The 20,543-nt window shown below is 38.1% G+C and overlaps 1 protein-coding gene across 1 annotated transcript in view; it reads right to left on the bottom strand.

Annotated features, from left to right (window-relative positions):
- TRAT1 (T cell receptor associated transmembrane adaptor 1) overlaps positions 1–19,746 on the bottom strand; it is a 33,464-nt gene extending 13,718 nt beyond the window's left edge. Inside the window, exons 1-3 of the mRNA XM_003734924.5 lie at positions 19,582–19,746; positions 11,005–11,115; positions 234–270 (exon numbers count right to left, since the gene is read on the bottom strand). Coding sequence (XP_003734972.1) covers positions 234–270; positions 11,005–11,115; positions 19,582–19,588 — 155 coding nt within the window. The 5' untranslated portion in view covers positions 19,589–19,746. The remainder of the gene's footprint in view (positions 1–233; positions 271–11,004; positions 11,116–19,581) is intronic.
- Between the last annotated feature and the right edge of the window lie 797 nt (positions 19,747–20,543).

Here is a 20,543-nt window from a genome sequence, read left to right as displayed (position 1 = left end):
AGTCTCATTTTATCCTTCAGCCAGCTCTCTCACTGACTCACAGTGTGCAAATAACTAGGGCAGATAATGTTATAGCTTCTAATAGTTAGATGAGAAGAGACATAATTAAAACTCACTTTTTATTTTATTTTAATCTAAGTACCACATCCGTGAGCGATATCTATAAGCAATATAGCATTGTGACTTTCACTTACTAGTTGGGAATCATGATACATGACTCAATCTCAACATACCTGGGAATGTAGTCATTGGAGTACCTGTACATTTTATCTGAAAGATATTCAAAATAGACAAGTTAATAGGAATGTTGACATACCTTTATTAAATATTGTACAGAGTGTTCTGAGGGGAGTGTAGCCTCAACGTCAGTTAATATCTTTGACCAAGGCCATCAGGCCACTTCTGATTGAAATAGGGTTGAAGGTTTCTTCTTAGGCCAATCAGATTTGCCTTTTACCAAATTACCAAGAAAGAAAGATTTATACGATTTGAAGAGAAACCATGCAACTTTCCTGGTAATTTAGGATGGAAGCAGAACAGCTTAGAGACAGATGTACAGCCTGGATGAATGGTGGTTTTATGCACAGAAAACACTAAGCTGAGAGAGCTGGAACCTTCCTTCCTGCCTCCCATGTGGTGCCCGTCCATGGCAGTGCATCGTTGTACTTTCTGCCTTCGGGTTCCATGAAACACCACAGCATTCTTTTTTTTCTTTTTGAGACGGAGTTTCGCTCTTGTTACCCAGGCTGGAGTGCAATGGTGCGATATGGCTCACCACAACCTCCGCCTCCTGGGTTCAGGCAATTCTCCTGCCTCAGTCTCCTGAGTAGCTGGGATTACAGGCACGTGCCACCTGATGCCCAGCTAATTTTTTATATTTTTAGTAGAGACGCGGTTTCACCATGTTGAGCAGGATGGTCTCGATCTCTTGACCTCGTGATCCACCCGCCTCAGCCTCCCAAAGTGCTGGGATTACAGGCCTGAGGCCCAGCATTCTTATAATTATGTTTTTATCTTTACTCATGTGGTTTGAATAGGCTTTTCTTCCTTATGAAAAATGAAAAAAATCAAGAGACTTTTACCTATCTATCTGTCTGTCTGTCTATCATCTGTCTATCTATCATCTGTCTGTCTGTCTATCTACTTTTAACATTTCTTGGCATGAGTAACAACACAAAAATCATATTAAGGGAGTTACTCTGATCATGACTCAATTTCAACCACACAGTACAAAGCAGTGGCAAGGAGAAATGAGGGTCCTAGGAAGAAGAGACCGGGAAAAAGTTACAACACAGGCTCTAAAACTATCCAAAACTGTAGGACAGCTTCTAAAAAAAAAAGGTTTTTTTTGGTCTACCAGGACAAAACTTACCAGAGATGTGTTGAAGAATGATAAAACCATAAAAAAACAAAAAAACAAAAAAACAGAAAACAACTATGTGATGAATCTCAGTAAATGACTCACTGTTAATCCTTGAATGTGGTAGTTCAAAGCCAAATAAAAGTATGTTTACTTCCAGGTTAAATACAAGAAACCAAAAGATACTTGAAAAATATAGTTTTGAGAATTTTTTTAGTGGAGGCAATAGATTCATAATGAATTACTGAGAAAAATTAAGGAATATTCAGGGTAGAGTCTTAACATCAATATTATGGAAAATTCTGTATTATTCATCAATAAATTTTCTTTGCTGTTGAACGAGATGCATATACATAGTACAATGTTTATTATATTTGAATGGCTTATTTTTCAACCTGCCATTAAACAAAATCCAAAACCTTGCAAAAGAGTTATTCATGTAAAAATAAAGACCACTGTTATCGTACTCTGACGATAACTGAGAGACAATTGTGACCAAATGATGGTATTTCAACTTGAATATATGAAAAACACTCTGTTAGTAAGGAACTAGCAATAACAGTTTCAAATAATTAGGTCACCAAACTATGAAAATCATTTTAGTTAAATGTATGTGCAACAAAGTTGAGTTATTTTCTAGAGAGGTTATTAACTGTTAAAGAAACATTAGTGCAACAATTTGTGAAAGTGATCATATTGGAGGATGAAATGGACATGTCACATGTCAGTGTGTTTGGGAGAATTCTGTAAAGGACTAAATGAGGGGAGATTTTGCATATGCACTAAGCTGCTATGAGACCAACAGTGATGAATGTATTCCGTATGAAATATGTCAGTGGAATACTTCCAGCCCAGAGGAAATGTTCCACCATGAACTGCATATAAAAGATGCAGTTATTTTCAACTACTTTCTTTCTTTCTTTTTTTTTTTTGAGATGGAGTCTCCCTCTGTTGCCCAGGCTGGAGTGCAGTGGCAAGATCTTGGCTCACTGCAACCTCCGCCTCCCAGGTTCAAGCGATTCTCTTGCATCAGCCTCCTGAGTAGCTGGGATTACAGGCATGTGCCACCAAGCCTGACTAATTTTTGTATTTTTAGGAGAGACAGGGTTTCACCATACTGGTCAGGCTGGTTTCAAACTCCTGGCCTTGTGATCTGCCTGCCTCGACCTCCCAAAGTGCTGGGATTAGAGGCGTGCGCCACCGCACCCAGCCTTTCAACTACTTTCATGCTAGTCTTGTGAATGCGAGTACACACAAATGCTGGGAGAAGCCTAGAGAGGTCTAAAGCATACTGCATAGTAGCCACAAGTACAGCAAAATCAAAAACCCTGAGAAATGTAAATACAATCAATAAGCATATAAAGAAAAATTAGTTAATATAGACCAGGAAATTATAAACCAAAAAATAAGGCATGATATAAAGTATATCTTGATTTCCTTCGATGTGAAGAAAATGCTTACACTCAGGCCACTAATTCTTCTTCAGATTTGCCTGGAATTGAAGTAGATGCACGAGAATTTAGTCAAACGGTAGCCTGATGTATGATGAAAGAAATCCAGGGTTAAGAATCAGAAGACATGGATTTGGAACCAGTTTTGCCCTGTGACAAAATGCAAACTACGTTAAAACTCTGGTTCTCAGTCCATCCACAGAGTAGGGACAATAATGCCTATACCACAGAGTACATGTCAGAGGTAATGACATACTTTCTGCAAAATCATGTTTAAATGACAAAGTTTGTTATTCATATTACACATACGCTCTAAATACATGTTATATAACAAACCAGCATTTAATTGTGCTCATTTGAGTCAGGAAGTTTCATTAGTTAGTTGAACATAGGCTGGTATTAAGATGGCATGATATTTTAAAGTTAAGATTTAGAAGCAATGCTTGATTTGAAATGAAATCACTAAAATCTCATCTTTTGACAAAAGGATAGTCACCAACTGAGCATTAATTTGAAAGAAAAGAGAAAAAAGCCAAAAAATTGAAAACAATAGAGAAGGGTGTCATTGCTTAATAAGAATATGAAGAAGTAGGTATGGAGTAAACATAATTCCCAAACAGGCTAATTGTTTTATTTTTAGATGGAGTCTTGCTCTGTCGCCCAGGTTGGAGTGCAGTGGCTGATCTTGGCTCACTGCAACCTCTGCCTCCTGAGTTCAAGGAATTCCCTGCTCCAGCCTCCTCGGTAGCTGGGATTATAGCCACCACCACGCCTGGCTAATTTTTGTGTTTTTGGTAGAGACAGAGTTCTACCATATTGGCCAGGCTGGTCTTGAACTCCTGACCTCGTGATCCACCTGCCTTGGCCTCCCAAAGTGCTGGGATTGCAGGTGTGAGCCACCGCACCTGGCCCCTAATGTTTTTAAAAGATAATGTGGATTTTTCAGGTGGAGGTGCTAAAAGTATGAATGTTGGTGCCTGGAAACAATACTAGTGTAACACATACAAACTAACTCTATAGAATGGAAATGTGCTGAGTGTATTGTCAGTAGGGAAAAAGAAAAGTAAGACAAAAAAGGCATGTGGAAAAAGGAAATAGAAGCACCAGTATAAAAGATAGAACATAATACTGTGATGTTTAGATGGAAGGAAAGGTACCAAACCAATCTGGGGGGAAAAAAAGAAAACAATGGATAAAGGGAGCACCTGAAGTGGGATGTAAGTTCAAGGGCACCCCATTCCATGCCACTCTTAGGAGGTCAGGGTACAGTCTCCAGCTGAGCCGTCTGTACTTGGGTGACTTGTTTTGTAAATCCTTCCTGGAAGAAGGTTCTAATCACTTTAATGAGGAGTAGCAAAAAGTTCAGAGGTTACAGCTAAAAATCAAAGCCAGCAAGCTCAGGCTTCTGAAAAGTTGGCTCTGTCATGAAGGCTCAAAAGTCTTTTTAAAAACAAGTGGCGTGACTTACTTTAAAAGCTGCCTGGTGATTTCAATGACATTTAGCAAAAAGAAAAAAGTATGCTTTGCTGTAAAGCAATGAAGTGTGCAAGAACTGGGTGAACTCATAATCCTCTCCTGTGATTCAGGCGCAAACACCTGTGGTCAGGTTTGTAGTTGACAGGGTGTGATGCAGATATGTTTGCTTTTATGTTTTTCCTTTTAGAGTGGTAACTCTCCTGTGCACCACACAACCCAAGACAGCAGCACATAGTTTAAACTCCATAATAAAATGTTTCTGATCCATGTTCAATGTGAAGATGCCATAATTTTCTGCGGATAGGATTTTGATGTACGACCAAAGTAATACGCTTGTTTATTCTCTTTCCAAACCAGAAAGGAAGAGTTGAACAGAGATTTTGGACTTAAAGAAGGAATAGTTAATGCATTCCTATCAGAAAAAGAAATAAATAATCCTCCTAAAGAACAGATTTGAACAGAGGATTCACATAAAAATGAAGGATTTGTTTCAGGGAGAATGAGAGAACTCCATTTCGAAGCTTCTACCTGGCTGCTGCAGAAAACACCAAGGGGAGGCTTATCTGGTCTATCGGATTGAATGTGCAGATATTGTATTGTTGCTGAAACGGAAATTTTCTTTTGAACGCTATTTATTACACCAGCAAAACTTATGCACTGACTAACCAAGGTGGAGTCAGATCTTGCAAGTTTCTTAGCCACAAAGAGTAATACAAAGATGCAAGCATAAAAAGTTACATGAGGCCAGATATGGGGGTGTTGCATTCACAGCCCAAGTGGCAGAAAAGCTGGCTGATACAATAGAATCTTTTATTATAGCTTGTTTGTCTAAGAGAAATGAGGCAGGAAGGCATCTTTGGGAGGACTGGGAAGGAATTGAACTGTTCATAGAGCAGTTCTGAAATATATCTGAAATCTCTGGGTTGAAAAGAAAGATAGTTCTATTTGTTAATATGGGATGGAAAGAATGGCAGAGCTTTAACTAATACTTGGGAAAAGACGTTAGGAGAAGTTGGGGCAAAGGGGTGGAGGTGGGATAAGAACAAAGGACATTCTCAGCATTGATGGGTACATCAACTGCACGGTGCACGTCCCAGTACGTGCTCCACCTAAGGAGGGCACATTACTACTCCAATAAAAACTTTTGTGATTAGCGAACGTTTAGAATCAATGCCATGAAACCCTTCAGAAAACTCTCTGAAATGGACCTGAATGTGACTTACCTGAGCACAACAGTTAGTGCTAGAGCTCAAGGTATTGCACAGATTGGTTAAATAAGATAGAGATAAGGGAAGTGAAGCTGGAGCTGGAGAGAACTTCGAGGGGCATAGGGAAGGTGATGGTGGGAGCAGCAAAGTGGCCAGAGAAACCAGTGTTCACCAAAGTAACAGACGTGAACGTTAAATGGGACGACATGCAGCCATGGTATTTCCGTAATAATTATTTGTGGAAAGAGGGAAGGAAGCAACAGGACCTCCAGGTATGGTGATGGGTTGTACCAGATCCAGGACTGACCTACTAAGTCCCCAGCACTATGCAAAGGGGTGTGTGTGTGTGTGTGTGTGTGTGTGTGTGTGTGTAATTCTTACAGGAACCCTATGGCCTAGATGGTATTTTCCACGTGTTGTTAAGGAAACTGAAACTCAGAGAAATTATGTTACTTGTACAAGATCTCCCAGCTAAATATTGAAGGCAGAGTTCTAATTTACATCAGGTCTACTTCAAAGGTATACTATCAAAAACAATTGAGGGAAGCAAAATTTATTTTAAAAATATACCAATAAATACAATTTATTGTTTTCTTAAAAATTTTCCCTCACATTACACTACTTTTAGGTAATAGAGCCATTTATGGCATGCCTGGGGCAGTAAGGGTTTGTACAATTGAAAAGAAAAAAATCTGTCCCGAAATAACAAAATGAAAAGGTGTTGCTTTTTTTTGAGATGTAGTCTCGCTCTTTCACACAGGCAGGGGTGCAGTGGCGCTGTCTTGGTTCACTGCAACCTCTGCCTCCTGGGTTCCAATGATTCTCCTGCCTCAGTCTTCCGAGTAGCTGGAATTATAGGCACACACCACTATGCCCAGCTAACTTTTGTAATTTTAGTAGACATGGGATCTCTCCATGTTGGCCAGGCTGGTTCCAACTGCTGACCTCAGGTGATCCACCCACCTCTGCCTCACAAAGTGCTGGAATTACAGGCACTGCTTTTTAAAGTAAGGCTACTGTCTTTCTGCAGAGGTCAACTTACCATAATAAGCAACTACACAAAGGAGTTTTCATGGAGGCAAAAAGGCATGGATGTGGGAAAATAAATCCCAATGCACAAACTGCCAAAAATGAGACTTGTTAAACCTGTTTACAAAGAGTTGTAGAAGACTAGTAGAGCTGAATACTTCTCAGGTAGAAGTACTACATTAGCCAAATTATACCAGTCCTGATCTTGATGATGATGATGAAAAGTGGTTCCTAACATCCATAATTCAGTGCAATCACAGGACTGAAAAAATTGAAAATTTAGGTTGAAAGTAAATAGATCACATTTGCTGGATAAATTTTAAGTTAGACGACTGAGCTGAAGATAAACATGTCAGTGTCTATCTGTTACCTGGCCCTCAGCAGTCTTCAAAGGATTACCAGTGGACTCAATGAAAGAGCGAGGTACTCTGGGCAGTATGGCCATTTTCACAATATTGATTCTTCCTAACCATGAGCATGGAATGTTTCTCCATCTGTTTGTGTTGTGTCCTCTCTTATTTCGTTGAGCAGTGGTTTGTAGTTCTCCTTGAAGAGGTCCTATACATTCTTTGTTAGTTGTATTCCTAGGTATTTTATTCTTTTTGCAGCAATTGTGAATGGCAGTTCATTCTTGATTTGGCTTTCTTTAAGTCTGTCATTGGTGTATAGGAATGCTTGTGATTTTTGCACATTGATTTTGTATCCTGAGACTTTGCTGGAGTTGCTTATCAGTTTCAGGAGATTTTGGGTTGAGGCAATGGGGTCTTCTAGATATACTATCATGTCGTCTGCAAATAGAGACAATTTGGCTTCCACCTTTCCTATTTGAATACCCTTTATTTCTTTTTCTTGCCTGATTGCTCTGGCTAGAACTTCCAGTACTATATTGAATAGGAGTGGTGAGAGAGGGCATCCTTGTCTAGTGCCGGATTTCAAAGGGAATGCTTCCAGTTTTTGCCCATTCAGTATGATATTGGCTGTTGGTTTGTCATAAATCGCTTTTATTATTTTGAGATATGTTCCATCAATACCGAGTTTATTGAGGGATTTTAGCATAAAGAGCTGTTGGATTTTGTCAAAGGCCTTCTCTGCATCAATTGAGGTATCATGTGGTTTTTGTTTTTGGTTCTGTTTATGTGGTGAATTACATTTATAGACTTGAGTATGTTGAACCAGCCTTGCATCCCCGGGATGAATCCTACTTGATCATGGTGGATAAGCTTTTTGATGTGCTGTTGCAATCGGCTTGCCAGTATTTTATTGAAGATTTTTGCATCTGTGTTTATCATGGATATTGGTCTGAAGTTTTCTTTTCTTGTTGGGTCTCTGCCAGGTTTTGGTATCAGGATGATGTTGGTCTCATAAAATGATGTGGGAAGGACTCCCTCTTTTTGGATTGTTTGGAATAGTTTCAGAAGGGATGGTACCAGTTCTTCTTTGTGTGTCTGGTAGAATTCGGCTGTGAACCCATCTGGACCTGGGCTTTTTTTGTGTGTGGTAGGCTCTTAATTGCTGCCTCAACTTCAGACCTTGTTATTGGTCTATTCAGAGTTTCAACTTCTTCCTGGTCTAGGGTTGGGAGGAGGCAAGTGTCCAGGAATTTATCCATTTCTTCCAGGTTTACTGGTTTACGTGCATAGAGTTGTTTGTAGTAGTCTCTGATGGTGGTTTGAATTTCTGTGGGATCTGTGGTGGTATCCCCTTTATCATTTTTTATTGCATCTATTTGGTTATTCTCTCTTTTCTTTTTTATTAATCTGGCTAGTGGTCTATTTTGTTGATCTTTTCGAAAAACCAGCTCCTGGATTTATTGATCTTTTTTTTTTGAAGGGTTTTTCGTGTCTCTATCTCCTTCAGTTCTGCTCTGATCTTAGTTATTTCTTGTCTTCTGCTAGCTTTTGAGGCTTTTTTGATCTTGCTCCTCTAGCTCTTTCAATTTTGACAATAGGGTGTCAATTATGAATCTCTCCTTGCTTCTCATGTGGACACTTATTGCTATGTATTTTCCTCTAGAGACTGCTTTAAATGTGTCCCAGAGATTCTGGCATGTTGTGTCTTCGTTCCTGTTGGTTTTGAAGAACATCTTTATTTCTGCCTTCATTTCATTGTTTATCCAGTCAACATTCAAGAGGAAGTTGTTCAGTTTCCATGAAGCTGTGCAGTTCCGAGTTAGTTTCTGAATTCTGAGTTCTAACTTGATTGCACTGTGGTCTGAGAGACTGTTTGTTATGATTTCCGTTCTTTTGCATTTGCTGAGGAGCGATTTACTTCCAATTATGTGGTCAATTTTAGAGTAGGTGTGATGTGGTGCTGAGAAGAATGTATATTCTGTGGATTTGGGGTGGAGAGTTCTATAAATGTCTGTTAGGTTTGCTTGGTCCAGGTCTGAGTTCAAGTCCTGGATATCCTTGTTAATTTTCTGTCTGGTTGATCTGACAATGGAGTGTTAAAGTCTCCCACTATTATTTTGAGGGAGTCTAAGTCTCTTTGTAGGTCATTAAGAACTTGCCTTATGTATCTGGGTGCTCCTGTATTGGGTGCATATATATTTAGGATCGTTAGCTCTTCTTGTTGCATTGATCCTTTTACCATTATGTAATGTCCTTCTTTGTCCAGTTCAGATTACTGTTCTTGTCTTGGTTTTCCCCTTAAATTATTTACTCTCTGTAGATATCAATTCATGTTTTTGTTTTGTAATTCAGATTACATTATCTGCATTTATCAGATATCTTAATGAAGGAGTTAAAATAGCCAGTTGAATATACAAAGAAAGGTGCTACTCTGAGCTCATTTTCATCTATAAAAGAGGGAAACTGTAGAAGATGTTTGATGATGAGTCATTTATACGTTTGACTTAGGAAGTTTATTTGAAAATATATTAGATTTTTAAAAGTATTACGGAAAGCATTGCTAATGAAAAAGAATTGCTTGCTAGGACTTTCACCTTAGCCGTAGAATTGATATCATAGAGATCCAAAGAGTGTTGGGTTTCTGGCTAAGGACAGCTGGTGAGCAATGTCAGAGTTGGATGTGCTGGTAGAAACCTTATCAGACAGAGAATTAGAGAAGTGGACACTCACTGATTTTGCTGCTGAATAGATGCGTGGCTTCAGCTGTGCCGCCCCATTGTTGAAGCCTCTCATCTTTTTTCCAAGCCTGCACGACAATAATCCCTTCGTATTTCATATTAATATTATCAAAGCTTAAGATGTTTCTAAAAGAAGAAAGGATACTTGCTGCGATCTGACCTTTGTTCTAAATTGGTTCTGTACAATTTTTCTTGGACAGGTGTCAAATTAATTTTGTTAACTTAGTTTTCTTTCATTTCCTCTGTTAAAAGAAAATGCATTTATCCTTTCTTTTCTTTTATTACCACTTATGTCCTGCCCCTAAGGATTTCTTGATATTTAAACACCTTCCAGGCTGGGTGTGGTTGCTAACAACTGTAATCTCACGGTTTTGGGAGGCCAAGGCAGGAGGATCACTTGAGAACAAGAGTATAAGATCAGCCTGGGCAACACAGAGAGACCCCCATCTCTACAATAAAAAAATCTGAAATGTAGCTGGGTGTGTTTGTGCATGCCTGTAATCCTAATTACTTGAGAGGCTGAGGCAAGAGGATTGCTTGAGCCCAGAAGTTTGAGGCTGCAGTGAGTTAGAATCATGCCACTGCACTCCATGCTGGATGACAGAGCAAGATCCTGTCTCAAAAAAAAAAAAGACATCTTCCAGCAATAGCTGGACTTTCATTTTTCCATCCATCCATCTGTAGTCAACATGTAATGGATTCAACATTGATCAATGTGTGTTCAACATGCATTGGATGCCTACAGCATACAAAGGGTGTGCCAGTTGCTGGACTTTACACCATTTCAGTTGTGGCACATGCAGATTGGAAGCCACACGGTTAAAATTTATGCCCAGCATATTGAAAAGCAAAGCTGACAGTGGCAGATACCCTTGACCTACTCTTCTAAACCCTGGGAGTGTCTGACAGCAAGCCCATGCTTCCATCTATGCCTTTTCTAGTTGTCTTCTGAGACCGCTTCTATGTATTATACTTGAGAGTGCCTGACTGATCCTGAGATTAAGTTGGCTTAAATGGAATCTTAAAGGGCTAGACCTCCCTTTATTCCCCATGTATCAGAGAGAACCTTGATGGCTTCCCCAGAATAAACTACAATGTCATAAGTTGTTCAGTTGGAGAAGGAAAACCCTGTTTACCAGGATAATCCCTTCCCAATCTACACCCTAAAGCAGAGAGAAAGCTAAATTGGGTAATTTTTTCACATTTCTCATATGATTGTATTCTTAAATGCGAGAACCCTTTGGGTAAGAAAAATTAGCAAATAGATTTTCTATAGGCAAAAATAACCTGTTGAATGACATTTCATAACATTTTCTACTTCCACAGGGTTTCCAGTGATTCCCTAGTCTCCATTCAAGCAGGTACCACGTAAAGTTTGTCAAAACGTCTTACCTTGTCGTTGCTTTTCCACACAGTGGGAAATATTGAAGATCAGGGATGTAACCAAAGCCAAGCCCAAGAATGCTAGAAGTCCCCAGAGGAAAAAGGGGCACCCAGAGCTCCCTGGAAATGAAAACAAACATACCCATGATATCATAGCTGCTAACCCATTTGTTCTGGTCTGGCCTGTAATCCCAGCACTTTGGGAGGCCGAGGCGGGTGGATCATGAGGTCAAGAGATCGAGACCATCCCGGTCAACATGGTGAAACCCCGTCTCTCCTAAAAATACAAAAAATTAGCTGGGCATGGTGGCGTGTGCCTGTAGTCCCAGCTACTCGGGAGGCTGAGGCAGGAGAATTGCCTGAACCCAGGAGGCGGAGGTTGCGGTGAGCCGAGATCGCGCCATTGCACTCCAGCCTGGGAAACAAGAGCGAAACTCCGTCTCAAAAAAAAAAAAAAAAAAAAAAAAAAAAAGCTGTTGCATTTATTCATAATGAAGGACAAATCCTCTACCAGGAAATTAATTAATATTCATAACTTTTCAGTTTTCAAAGTGGGTGTTAGCGTTAAGCCACTGAATTCAGCATGGGCAGAAGGATTCAAGTTTCTCACATTTGAGTGTTTATGGAATGAGACTTCTTGTGTAGCTCTTAAGACGTGACAAATGGTGACTGATAAAGAACTTTTGTTCGAAAATCGAGAACATTCAGATTACCAAGAATTTTAATTTGCTCTACTTTTCACCTTCCCTTAATCCTCAGACTGTAATCATACACACTTTTCTTATTTACAGAAATTTGCCTGTTCCCTTCCACTAATCTCAGTAGCACAGAATATGATGTGTTGGGATAAAATAATGCTGGAGCCTAGTTTTGTTAATATTGGCCACAGGGAGCTTTTCTCATACTATGTAGAGCTCCATGAATGTATTGTGGGAAGTTAATTACACTTCTCTTTGTCCTAGGCATAAACAAAGTCAGAAAAACCAGTATTACTGTCTTCCACCCCCACATCTTGTCCCACTAGGGGAAATGACACATTGGAGGAGTCATCTCCTCTAATAGCAATGTCTCCTGGAATACCTCCTGAAGGACCTACTGGAGGCTGTTTTACAGTTAACGTTTTAATAAGTACAGGAAGTATAAGATAATGATAATAGCATAGTATAGTAAATATATAAACTAGTAATATAGTCATTTATTATAATTACCAAGTATTCTGTACAGAATTGCGTGTGCTATAGTTTTCTGCAAGTAACAGCACAGTAGGTCTGTTTACACCAGCATCACCAGAAACATATGAGTAATGAATTGCATTATGACATTCCAACAGTTATGTCACTAAAGGATAAATATTTTTCAGCCCCTTTATAATCTGTGGTCAATCATTGACCAAAACATTGGGGTGTGTGTGTGTGTTGTGTTGTGTTGTGTTGTGTGCGTTTGAGATGGAGTCTTGTGCTTGCACCCAAGCTGGAGTGCAGTGGTACAAACTTGGCTCACTACAACCTCCACCTCCCAGGGTTCAGGCAATTCTCCTGTCTCAGCCTCCTGAGTAGCTGGGATTACAGGCATGGGCCACCACACCTGGATAATTTTTGTGTTTTTAGTAGAGACAGAGTTTCACCATGTTGGCCAGGCTGGTCTTGAACCCTGTATCTTGTGATCCTCCCACCTCAGCCTTCCAAGGTGCTGGGATTACAGGCTTGAGACACACCACCTGGCCCTACCAAAACATTGTTATACAGCACATGACTGTACATTGTGCAATGACAATTACATAATATAGTATAGAACAACTTCCCTAAGAACACATTTTATAGTTAATTTATTATAGAGTTGACCAGGGAGTTGCATTTGTTAAAATTGAGCATTTAATGGATGCGTTAATAATTTACCTTTGACCAAATTGGACCGGTAACCCTGCTTTAGAAATAGGTTAAGCTATAATTATTGCATCCAATTTCTATGGCATATACTTTGGGACCTTGATCATTAAATGCTGAAAGGATGAGAAATTGATTTTGGAAAGATTATTTTGACCTTGCCTGTGTGAAACTACCTGGATCTACCCATGAATGAAAGTAAAATAGACTTTGATGACTTTCTATTCTGGGACATGTCCCAGTTATGTTTTGGAAATTTCTTAGGGGAATGTCAAAACTGCTTCCATCTCACCAACCATTAAAGCAAACGACCTGCCCTAAAATGGCAACAGAGTTGAACTTCATGTTGTAGTCAGAAAATAAAATCTAAAAATCTCTGTTGCTCTTTCTTATTTGCTTCCATTTTCCACATTTGGACCTTTGGTCTCAGGACAAAACAAAACATGTTTTAAGAAAAAGAACCAGCTGTATGAAACTCTCCATGGGCCGTATTAATTTTGGGAATACTATGAACTGGATGGTATTTAATACATCATATGGTGCCTCAAGTATAAAGGCATGGGGATGTCCTTCAGCACTGGTACACTTTGCTGTCATATCCCATGTGAATATTGTACTGAATCATCTGTCTGTGTTTGATACACAATCTACTTTAAGCAAATATCCAGGACTTTATGATACTTATATTGTTTGTGAACTGATGGCATCCTTTTGTCCTATTTTCCCTTCACCCTGACTTATTTGGTTATCTTTTATACTATTACACTTATTTCTAATACCCTTCTTTTTGGGGGAGGGGCAAAGAAATACATGGAAAATAATAATGAATCTCCGGCACTTATCACCCTTGGGAACCCTAATAAAAATCAATCTCTTTTCTACTTCGCATTTTTTTCTTTCAATTTTCGACAGCATGTAGGATTTAGTATACATTCAATATGGAGTTCCACTTCAAGTAAATAAAATACAGTATGGACAGTCATAGTTCAAGGAAGTAAACAGAAAGCCCTAATCTTATACTTTAAATTACACTAAATTTAGCTATAAATCATCCTATCATTTGGACAAAATTATATTTCAAATAGCAGTTTTGTTTTCTCCTTTCCAATTAAAGAGAATTGGAATAGTTGTATTGGTCCATTAATTGATATAAGAACATAATTTGACTCTCAGCTACAAAGAAACAACCTAAACAATATCATAAGCCTATATGATACACTAAAAGCTTTTGGGAAAGTCCTAATCGTTTTTATGAAATATGTCAGAAACGCTAAGGCAAGAACTTGGGTCACACTGTATGTTTCTTTAGAGTTGTGTTTTATCTTTTCCTGGTAGAATAAATTTGCCCCACATCACCACTTGGAGGCCTTTTAAAACACAATCTAAACTCTAATGTGGGCCAGGAGCGGTAGCTCACGCCTGTAATCTCAGCATTGTGGGAGGCTGAGGCAGGTGGGTCACCTGACGTGCGGAGTTCAATACCAGCCTGACACAGAGAAACCCCATCTCTACTAAAAATACAAAAAATTTAGCCAGGAGTGGTGGTGGGCACCTGTAATCCCAGCTACTCTGGAGGCTGAAGTAGGAGAATTGCTTGAACCCAGGAGGTGGAGGTTGCGGTGAGCTGAAGTCATGCCATTGCACTCCAGTCTGGGCAACAAGAGCAAAACTCTGTCTTAAAAAATTAAATTAAAAAATTATATTTGGGAGTAGTTTAGGTATGTGAGATATAGTCTCATGTGGTCTCGGGTTTCCTCTGCTTTTAGGGTCTATAATTCCAAACACTTCTGTTAGTCAAGTTTTTTTTTTAATATGATATAAATTTTAAACAGGAAGACTTTTATTTAGAGGCTTTGCATTTTATGACATTTTAAGTATCTTTCATAATTTTTGGATTGTCCACAATACCCCATTTTGAAAAACAACACACACACATGAGAAGAATAGATACATGAAGTAGATAAATGGTGGAAATTTTCAACTTGAATTCAGATCTGTATAGATGTACACACACACACACACACACACACACACACGTGCGCGCTCTCTCTCTCTCTCTCTCTCTCTCTCTCTCTCTCTCTCTCTCTCTGCCTCCCCTTACCCAGTAATTCTAAATATGCAGTATAAATATCTCCATCCCCCTGTGGGTATCTACTTAGTACAGACAGTGCCTCTTAGAATATTGGATGCACAAAGTGCTTAAATTTTTTTGCCCAACATGTGTAACCTGTAGTATCGATATTCATTAATTGTAATTACTTTAATTTATACAGCTTTTATCAGTTTTAAAAAACCTCCCACACAATTTGAATTCAGCTATTTACACTGTTAAAAAGCCAAAGGCCTCTAGAAATTACCAGGGAGGCAATGGCAGCTAGGAAAATCATGATTTAAGTTTCTCTCTAGCTTCCAACTACCAGGGGCTAATAGTGGTGGATTTAATTATAAAACCTCTGACTCCCTTAAAGCCAACAGTAATTGGCAGGCACCGTCTTTGAAATTCACAATTGCATGTGCTCTGGAAGGAAACCCAGCTAAGCAAATAAAATGTCTTTCCGATGGCAGATTTGATTTACGCAGAAGCCTTTACTTAACAACAGAAAAAGCAATGAATATGATGCGTTAATTGTTTCTACTTCAGGCTGCCTTTAACTGAGACAAGGGTATAAGTTGATAGTACACTGCAGCGTATAGCTTCTCTTAATGGCTTTCCTTGGCTTGTAAACTCGGAGCCATGAACATCTCTTTGCATCCCATGAATATGTATATTTATTTTAGAAATCTCAATGGCAATATTATGATCCCCATGGGTCTACTCATAAAATGAGTTTTTCTTACCATGGTGGTGGTTGGTGCTAAATAAGATACATTCTTGATGATTTTTTGAATATGACACATCATTACGCTCACAATCCTAAGCACTGCTATCCAGCCCCCTCATCTCCCACAATAAAAGACATTCGAATCATGGATATTAACACAAGAGGGGACTCTCACATCAGTTCCAGACTTTCAAGTAAATACCAGGCCATTTTTAGTGCAAATCTGAAATCCACTGGCCTTAAGTGTCTTTTATGAGTAGGGGGTTGAGAAATAAATGGTGTGGGTTGGGGAGTGGGCTCTGATGGGAAGAGAGAAAATAGCAAATAGTAGCTTTGGGATACCTATTTTCAAACTGTGGAAAAGGGAATGAGAGTAATCACGAGTTGTGTGGCGGGTGTGTGCGAATCACTGAACCTCTCTAAGCTGTAAAACTGGAGCTCATCTGTTCATCTGTGTTACATGACTTCCTAGCACATTATTTCCCTCAGCCAACAATTAATTGAAGAAAGTATAAATATACGAGTGAGGTGGAGGGCAGAAGAGAGTAAATTATGACTCCTCAACTGCTAGACTCTTCATTGTTTTTATAATTAGACTTTACCTGAGATAGGTAAACCTCAGAAATCCTACTGAGATTAAAGTGCATCTGCAGATGAACCTCTTTCTCTGTATTGAGTGACTCCATTTATATGTTTTTATTGTTTCTTATTTGAGAAGAGCCTTAGTAAGGTGCTTTGAAGATGGCATGGCTGTGTAAAACCTTTTATCCGATAAAATACTTTGACTATTATGTTTCTCTTAATGGCTCAAGAAGGTGGATTAATTCTATTATCTCTTCCCTTTAATTCGGGAATGCCGAGAAGATTGAGTGTAATCAAAAATGTCTGGAAAAGTGCCCAATAATTTATTTTATCCACTAGCAACTTGTGGACATTTATTTCTTGGAACTGTGATCTTTAATTGGCAATCTTTCCTGGATTGACTTAAGAACACTGCCCAACTCATTTCCTAATATTACCTAAATTAAATGGAGAAATATTGTCTATGACCCATCTGAGTTTAAAAGATAATTTAGAGGTTAGTCCCACCTTGTCCCTAAAAGAAAAGATTTCATTGTTCTTAAATGGTGATGAGGCTGAAGAGAAGATAAAACTGGATAGAGACAACAAGACCCCCTTTTTTAAAAAAAAAAAAAATGACAAGTAAACTAAATTGTGAATCATTATTTAAATTTATGATAGCCCGAAGGCATTGTTTTCAACATTTGATTCCACTACTATTGATTTGATGTAAATGAAGAAACATAGCAGGAATGTGTTCTGGTACTATAATACCAAAAAAGAAAAAAAAATATATATATATAGTTGACTGTCTTTGGTCTTCCTATGCTTTCTGAGTTCCCATCAACATCAGCTCATATTCACTGTCTTTGGTCTTTCTTCCTATGCTTTCTGAGTTCCCATCAACATCAGCTCATATTCACTGTCTTTGGTCTTCCTATGCTTTCTGAGTTCCCATCAATATATATATATATATTTTTTTTTTTGAGATGGAGTCTCACTCTGTCACCAGGCTGGAGTATAGTGGTGTCATCTTGGCTCACTGCAACCTCTGCCTCCCAAGTTCAAGCTATTTCCATGCCTCAGCCTCCCAAGTAGCTGGGACTAAAGGCACATGCTACCATGCCCCGCTAATTTTTTGTATTAGTAGAGATGGAGTTTCACCATGTTGGCCAGGATGGTCTTGATCTCCTGACCTCGTGATCTAACCTCCTCAGCCTTCCAACGTGCTGGAATAACAGGCATGAGCCGCTGCACCTGGCCTATAATTATATTTTTAATATAATTTTTTATATTATATAAAAATACAAAGTGATACAAACGATCATCTGATTCTCTTCTTTCATGTGAAATTTTGTTTTGACTTTTAATACCTGTGAGGCTTTTAAATACTGTGTCTTTGCATGTCTTCCATGAAACTGTAAAAGTTCTCAACTGATAATGGAGGAGCTCTTGTATTAAACCCAAAGGGGAAATCTGAACTACAAAATGCTACGGAGGAAATGTTACTGTATCTCTTCTAAATTTAGAATTAATTAGTCCTGAAAATAGTTGACTGTCTTTGGTCTTCCTATGCTTTCTGAGTTCCCATCAACATCAGCTCATATTCACTGTCTTTGGTCTTCCTATGCTTTCTGAGTTCCCATCAACATCAGCTCATATTCACTGTCTTTGGTCTTCCTATGCTTTCTGAGTTCCCATCAACATCAGCTCATATTCACTGTCTTTGGTCTTCCTATGCTTTCTGAGTTCCCATCAACATCAGCTCATGGCATTATACTTACTAACGCTATGCTCATTTCTTGCAGAGCACTAGCAAAAATGGGACAACTGTCTTTGTTCTTTGCTAAACTGTGAACTGGGAAAAATAAGAGGTATGAAAATTCAATGTTGGCTTATTGTCTCTTTGTGATTTATCAAATCAATTGATTTTAAGATCCATCAAACAGAACAATGGAAGCAAATTCACAGAAATTATAATATATAAAATATTTACTCCTGAAATGATGTATACAAATTGGAATTAAAAGCACTATAAGCATAATAATAAGCAAAAGGTGTAATCAGACATTTCACAAATGATAGAATTATACACAGTTTAAAAATCCATGCAAAAATGTTTAACCTCGGTATAATCAATGTCAGCCATATGAAACGATGAGTTAGCATGTTGTGCTTATGATATTAGTGAATATTTTTAAAATGAAATCAGCCTGTGAAGGAGAAGCCCTGCTAGAATGAGAGGAAATTGGCGTCACTCTTGGAAAAGCAATTTGGCAATAATGAGACTTAAAATGCTCGTAATCTCTTAGTAATTTCAATTCTAGAAAGTTTTTCTGAGAAAATAACCTTTAATACAGAAAATCCTATAGCATTGTTCATCTTTCCGTCATATAAAAATATTTTTAAAAACTGTATACAGCATAAGTGTTCAGCAATAAACAAATGACTAAACTGTAGCTGAATAGATGTCATTTTTGTGCATTCATTTAAAATCGCTAGGCAGGCAGAAGTTAGATTGAAAAGGGACATGTTTATGTTAGTGGAAAAAGCTGTATATATTATGTACATATAAAAGCTGTATATATTATTGCAGTATGAAAAGCAAACTACGTAGAATGTATATAAATAAAAATTGAAAGTAAATACGTATTTTGGGTTCTTAAGGTTGTAAAAAATATGCATGAATTTTTAATATGTATATTTCACAGTTCTCCCACATTACATAATATGCAAGTTTTCTCTTGCAACAAAAAGATGTTTATTTAAAAAATTAAAAGTACATAAAAGAATACGGGAGGAATGAATCATCAACATAGATTCACAACAGCGAGTCAGATGGGTACAACCTTCAGGATTAATCACACAGCAACTGAATTTTCACTGGCCTTTTCAAAATTGTCATCTCTCCAAATGTGGACAATTGATTGCTCTCTGAAAAATACTATAGTGCCTAATCTCTGAGGAATTAGAATTACACCTATCCTGTTTAATAGCTAAACAAAACTAGAGAGAAAGACAAAGAACCTTCTTTAAAAATAACAAGTACTTCACATGGCATAATTACCAATGAACATTTACTAAAGAGCTGTAATTAGATTCACACTCTAAGACACTGTCCACATTTTTCTTTCAAAAGAAAAACATCAACTTATACTCATTAACATATTTCAAAATATATTTTGATTACACTAAAAGTTATCCAACATTTAAAAAATAACTACTTTCTAAATACTAAGGGTCCTGTCATAAAGACTTAGAAATTATTAAGTGAATTTTTAGACATACAAATGGGACAAAAAATGTTAAATGCCACTTACCTGACATGCTTCTTTTTTGAGAGAATTCCTTAACTCGCCATAAGAAAATGTATAGATTAGAAATCCTCTCAAACTTATTTTCCTAGGTGATGTTGCTCTGTTATGTTAAGAGCAGCATGACAATAACACCTGTCTTTAGCTGTGCTTCTGTTTCTTTTCTCTTCTGTTTCTCAAAATCTTTTGTGTGTACTGTTTCAGTTACAAACAGGAAATGTGGTGATGGAGGTGTCTCAAGTTCTGATCTGAAAACAATAGACTTACACTGTGTAACGTGGGAAGAAAAATCCCACACGCCTTTGTAATCTGACATTTGAATTTTTGTCAATACCTGATTCTAACTGAGAAATCAATCAATCAAGGTGTGGATTAAACTAGGAAGGATCTTCCATCTCTGGAGGGATTCCAGTTATCTCCTCACACGTGAATTCACATGGAAACGAAGTAAGACACTAGAATGATGAGGAAGGAGTAAGCAACCTCTGGGTGTGCTCAGCTATTGTGTTTTCTTGAGCCATGATGGAGTACAGGAATTAATATATTTTGAGCACTTAGCATGCGTGTATCAGTTGCCTTCTAGACCTTATCTTACTGGGAGACTAGATGCCTGCTTTATTTCCTGTCAGTCCTCACCTTGTCAGCATGAGTTTCTCTTTCCAATCTAAAGCCACCTGACAACAAGCTCCAGCTCTCAACTACCATCCCAGAGTCTTAATAGCAGCAGTTCTTACACGTTGGTGGACATAAGTATGCTATGTGATGCTAGTTTAAAATCTGGGGCCCGTCTGAATCAGACTATTTGGGGTGAAGCATTAGAATCTGCATTTTAACAAGCAGATTTTCTGAGTGCATTTTAAATCACATATATTGAATATGATAAAATATATTATTTTGATATAGATGTTCTGGATAATGCTTTTGGAAACTCATATATGGAATAGAATCTTATTCATTGTTAAAATTTC

Source organism: Callithrix jacchus, chromosome 15 (assembly GCF_049354715.1).
Source record: "Callithrix jacchus isolate 240 chromosome 15, calJac240_pri, whole genome shotgun sequence".
NCBI lineage: Eukaryota > Metazoa > Chordata > Mammalia > Primates > Cebidae > Callithrix > Callithrix jacchus.
The sequence above is the reverse complement of the archived record's forward strand: the minus strand, read 5'-3'. Positions and strand labels throughout refer to the sequence as shown.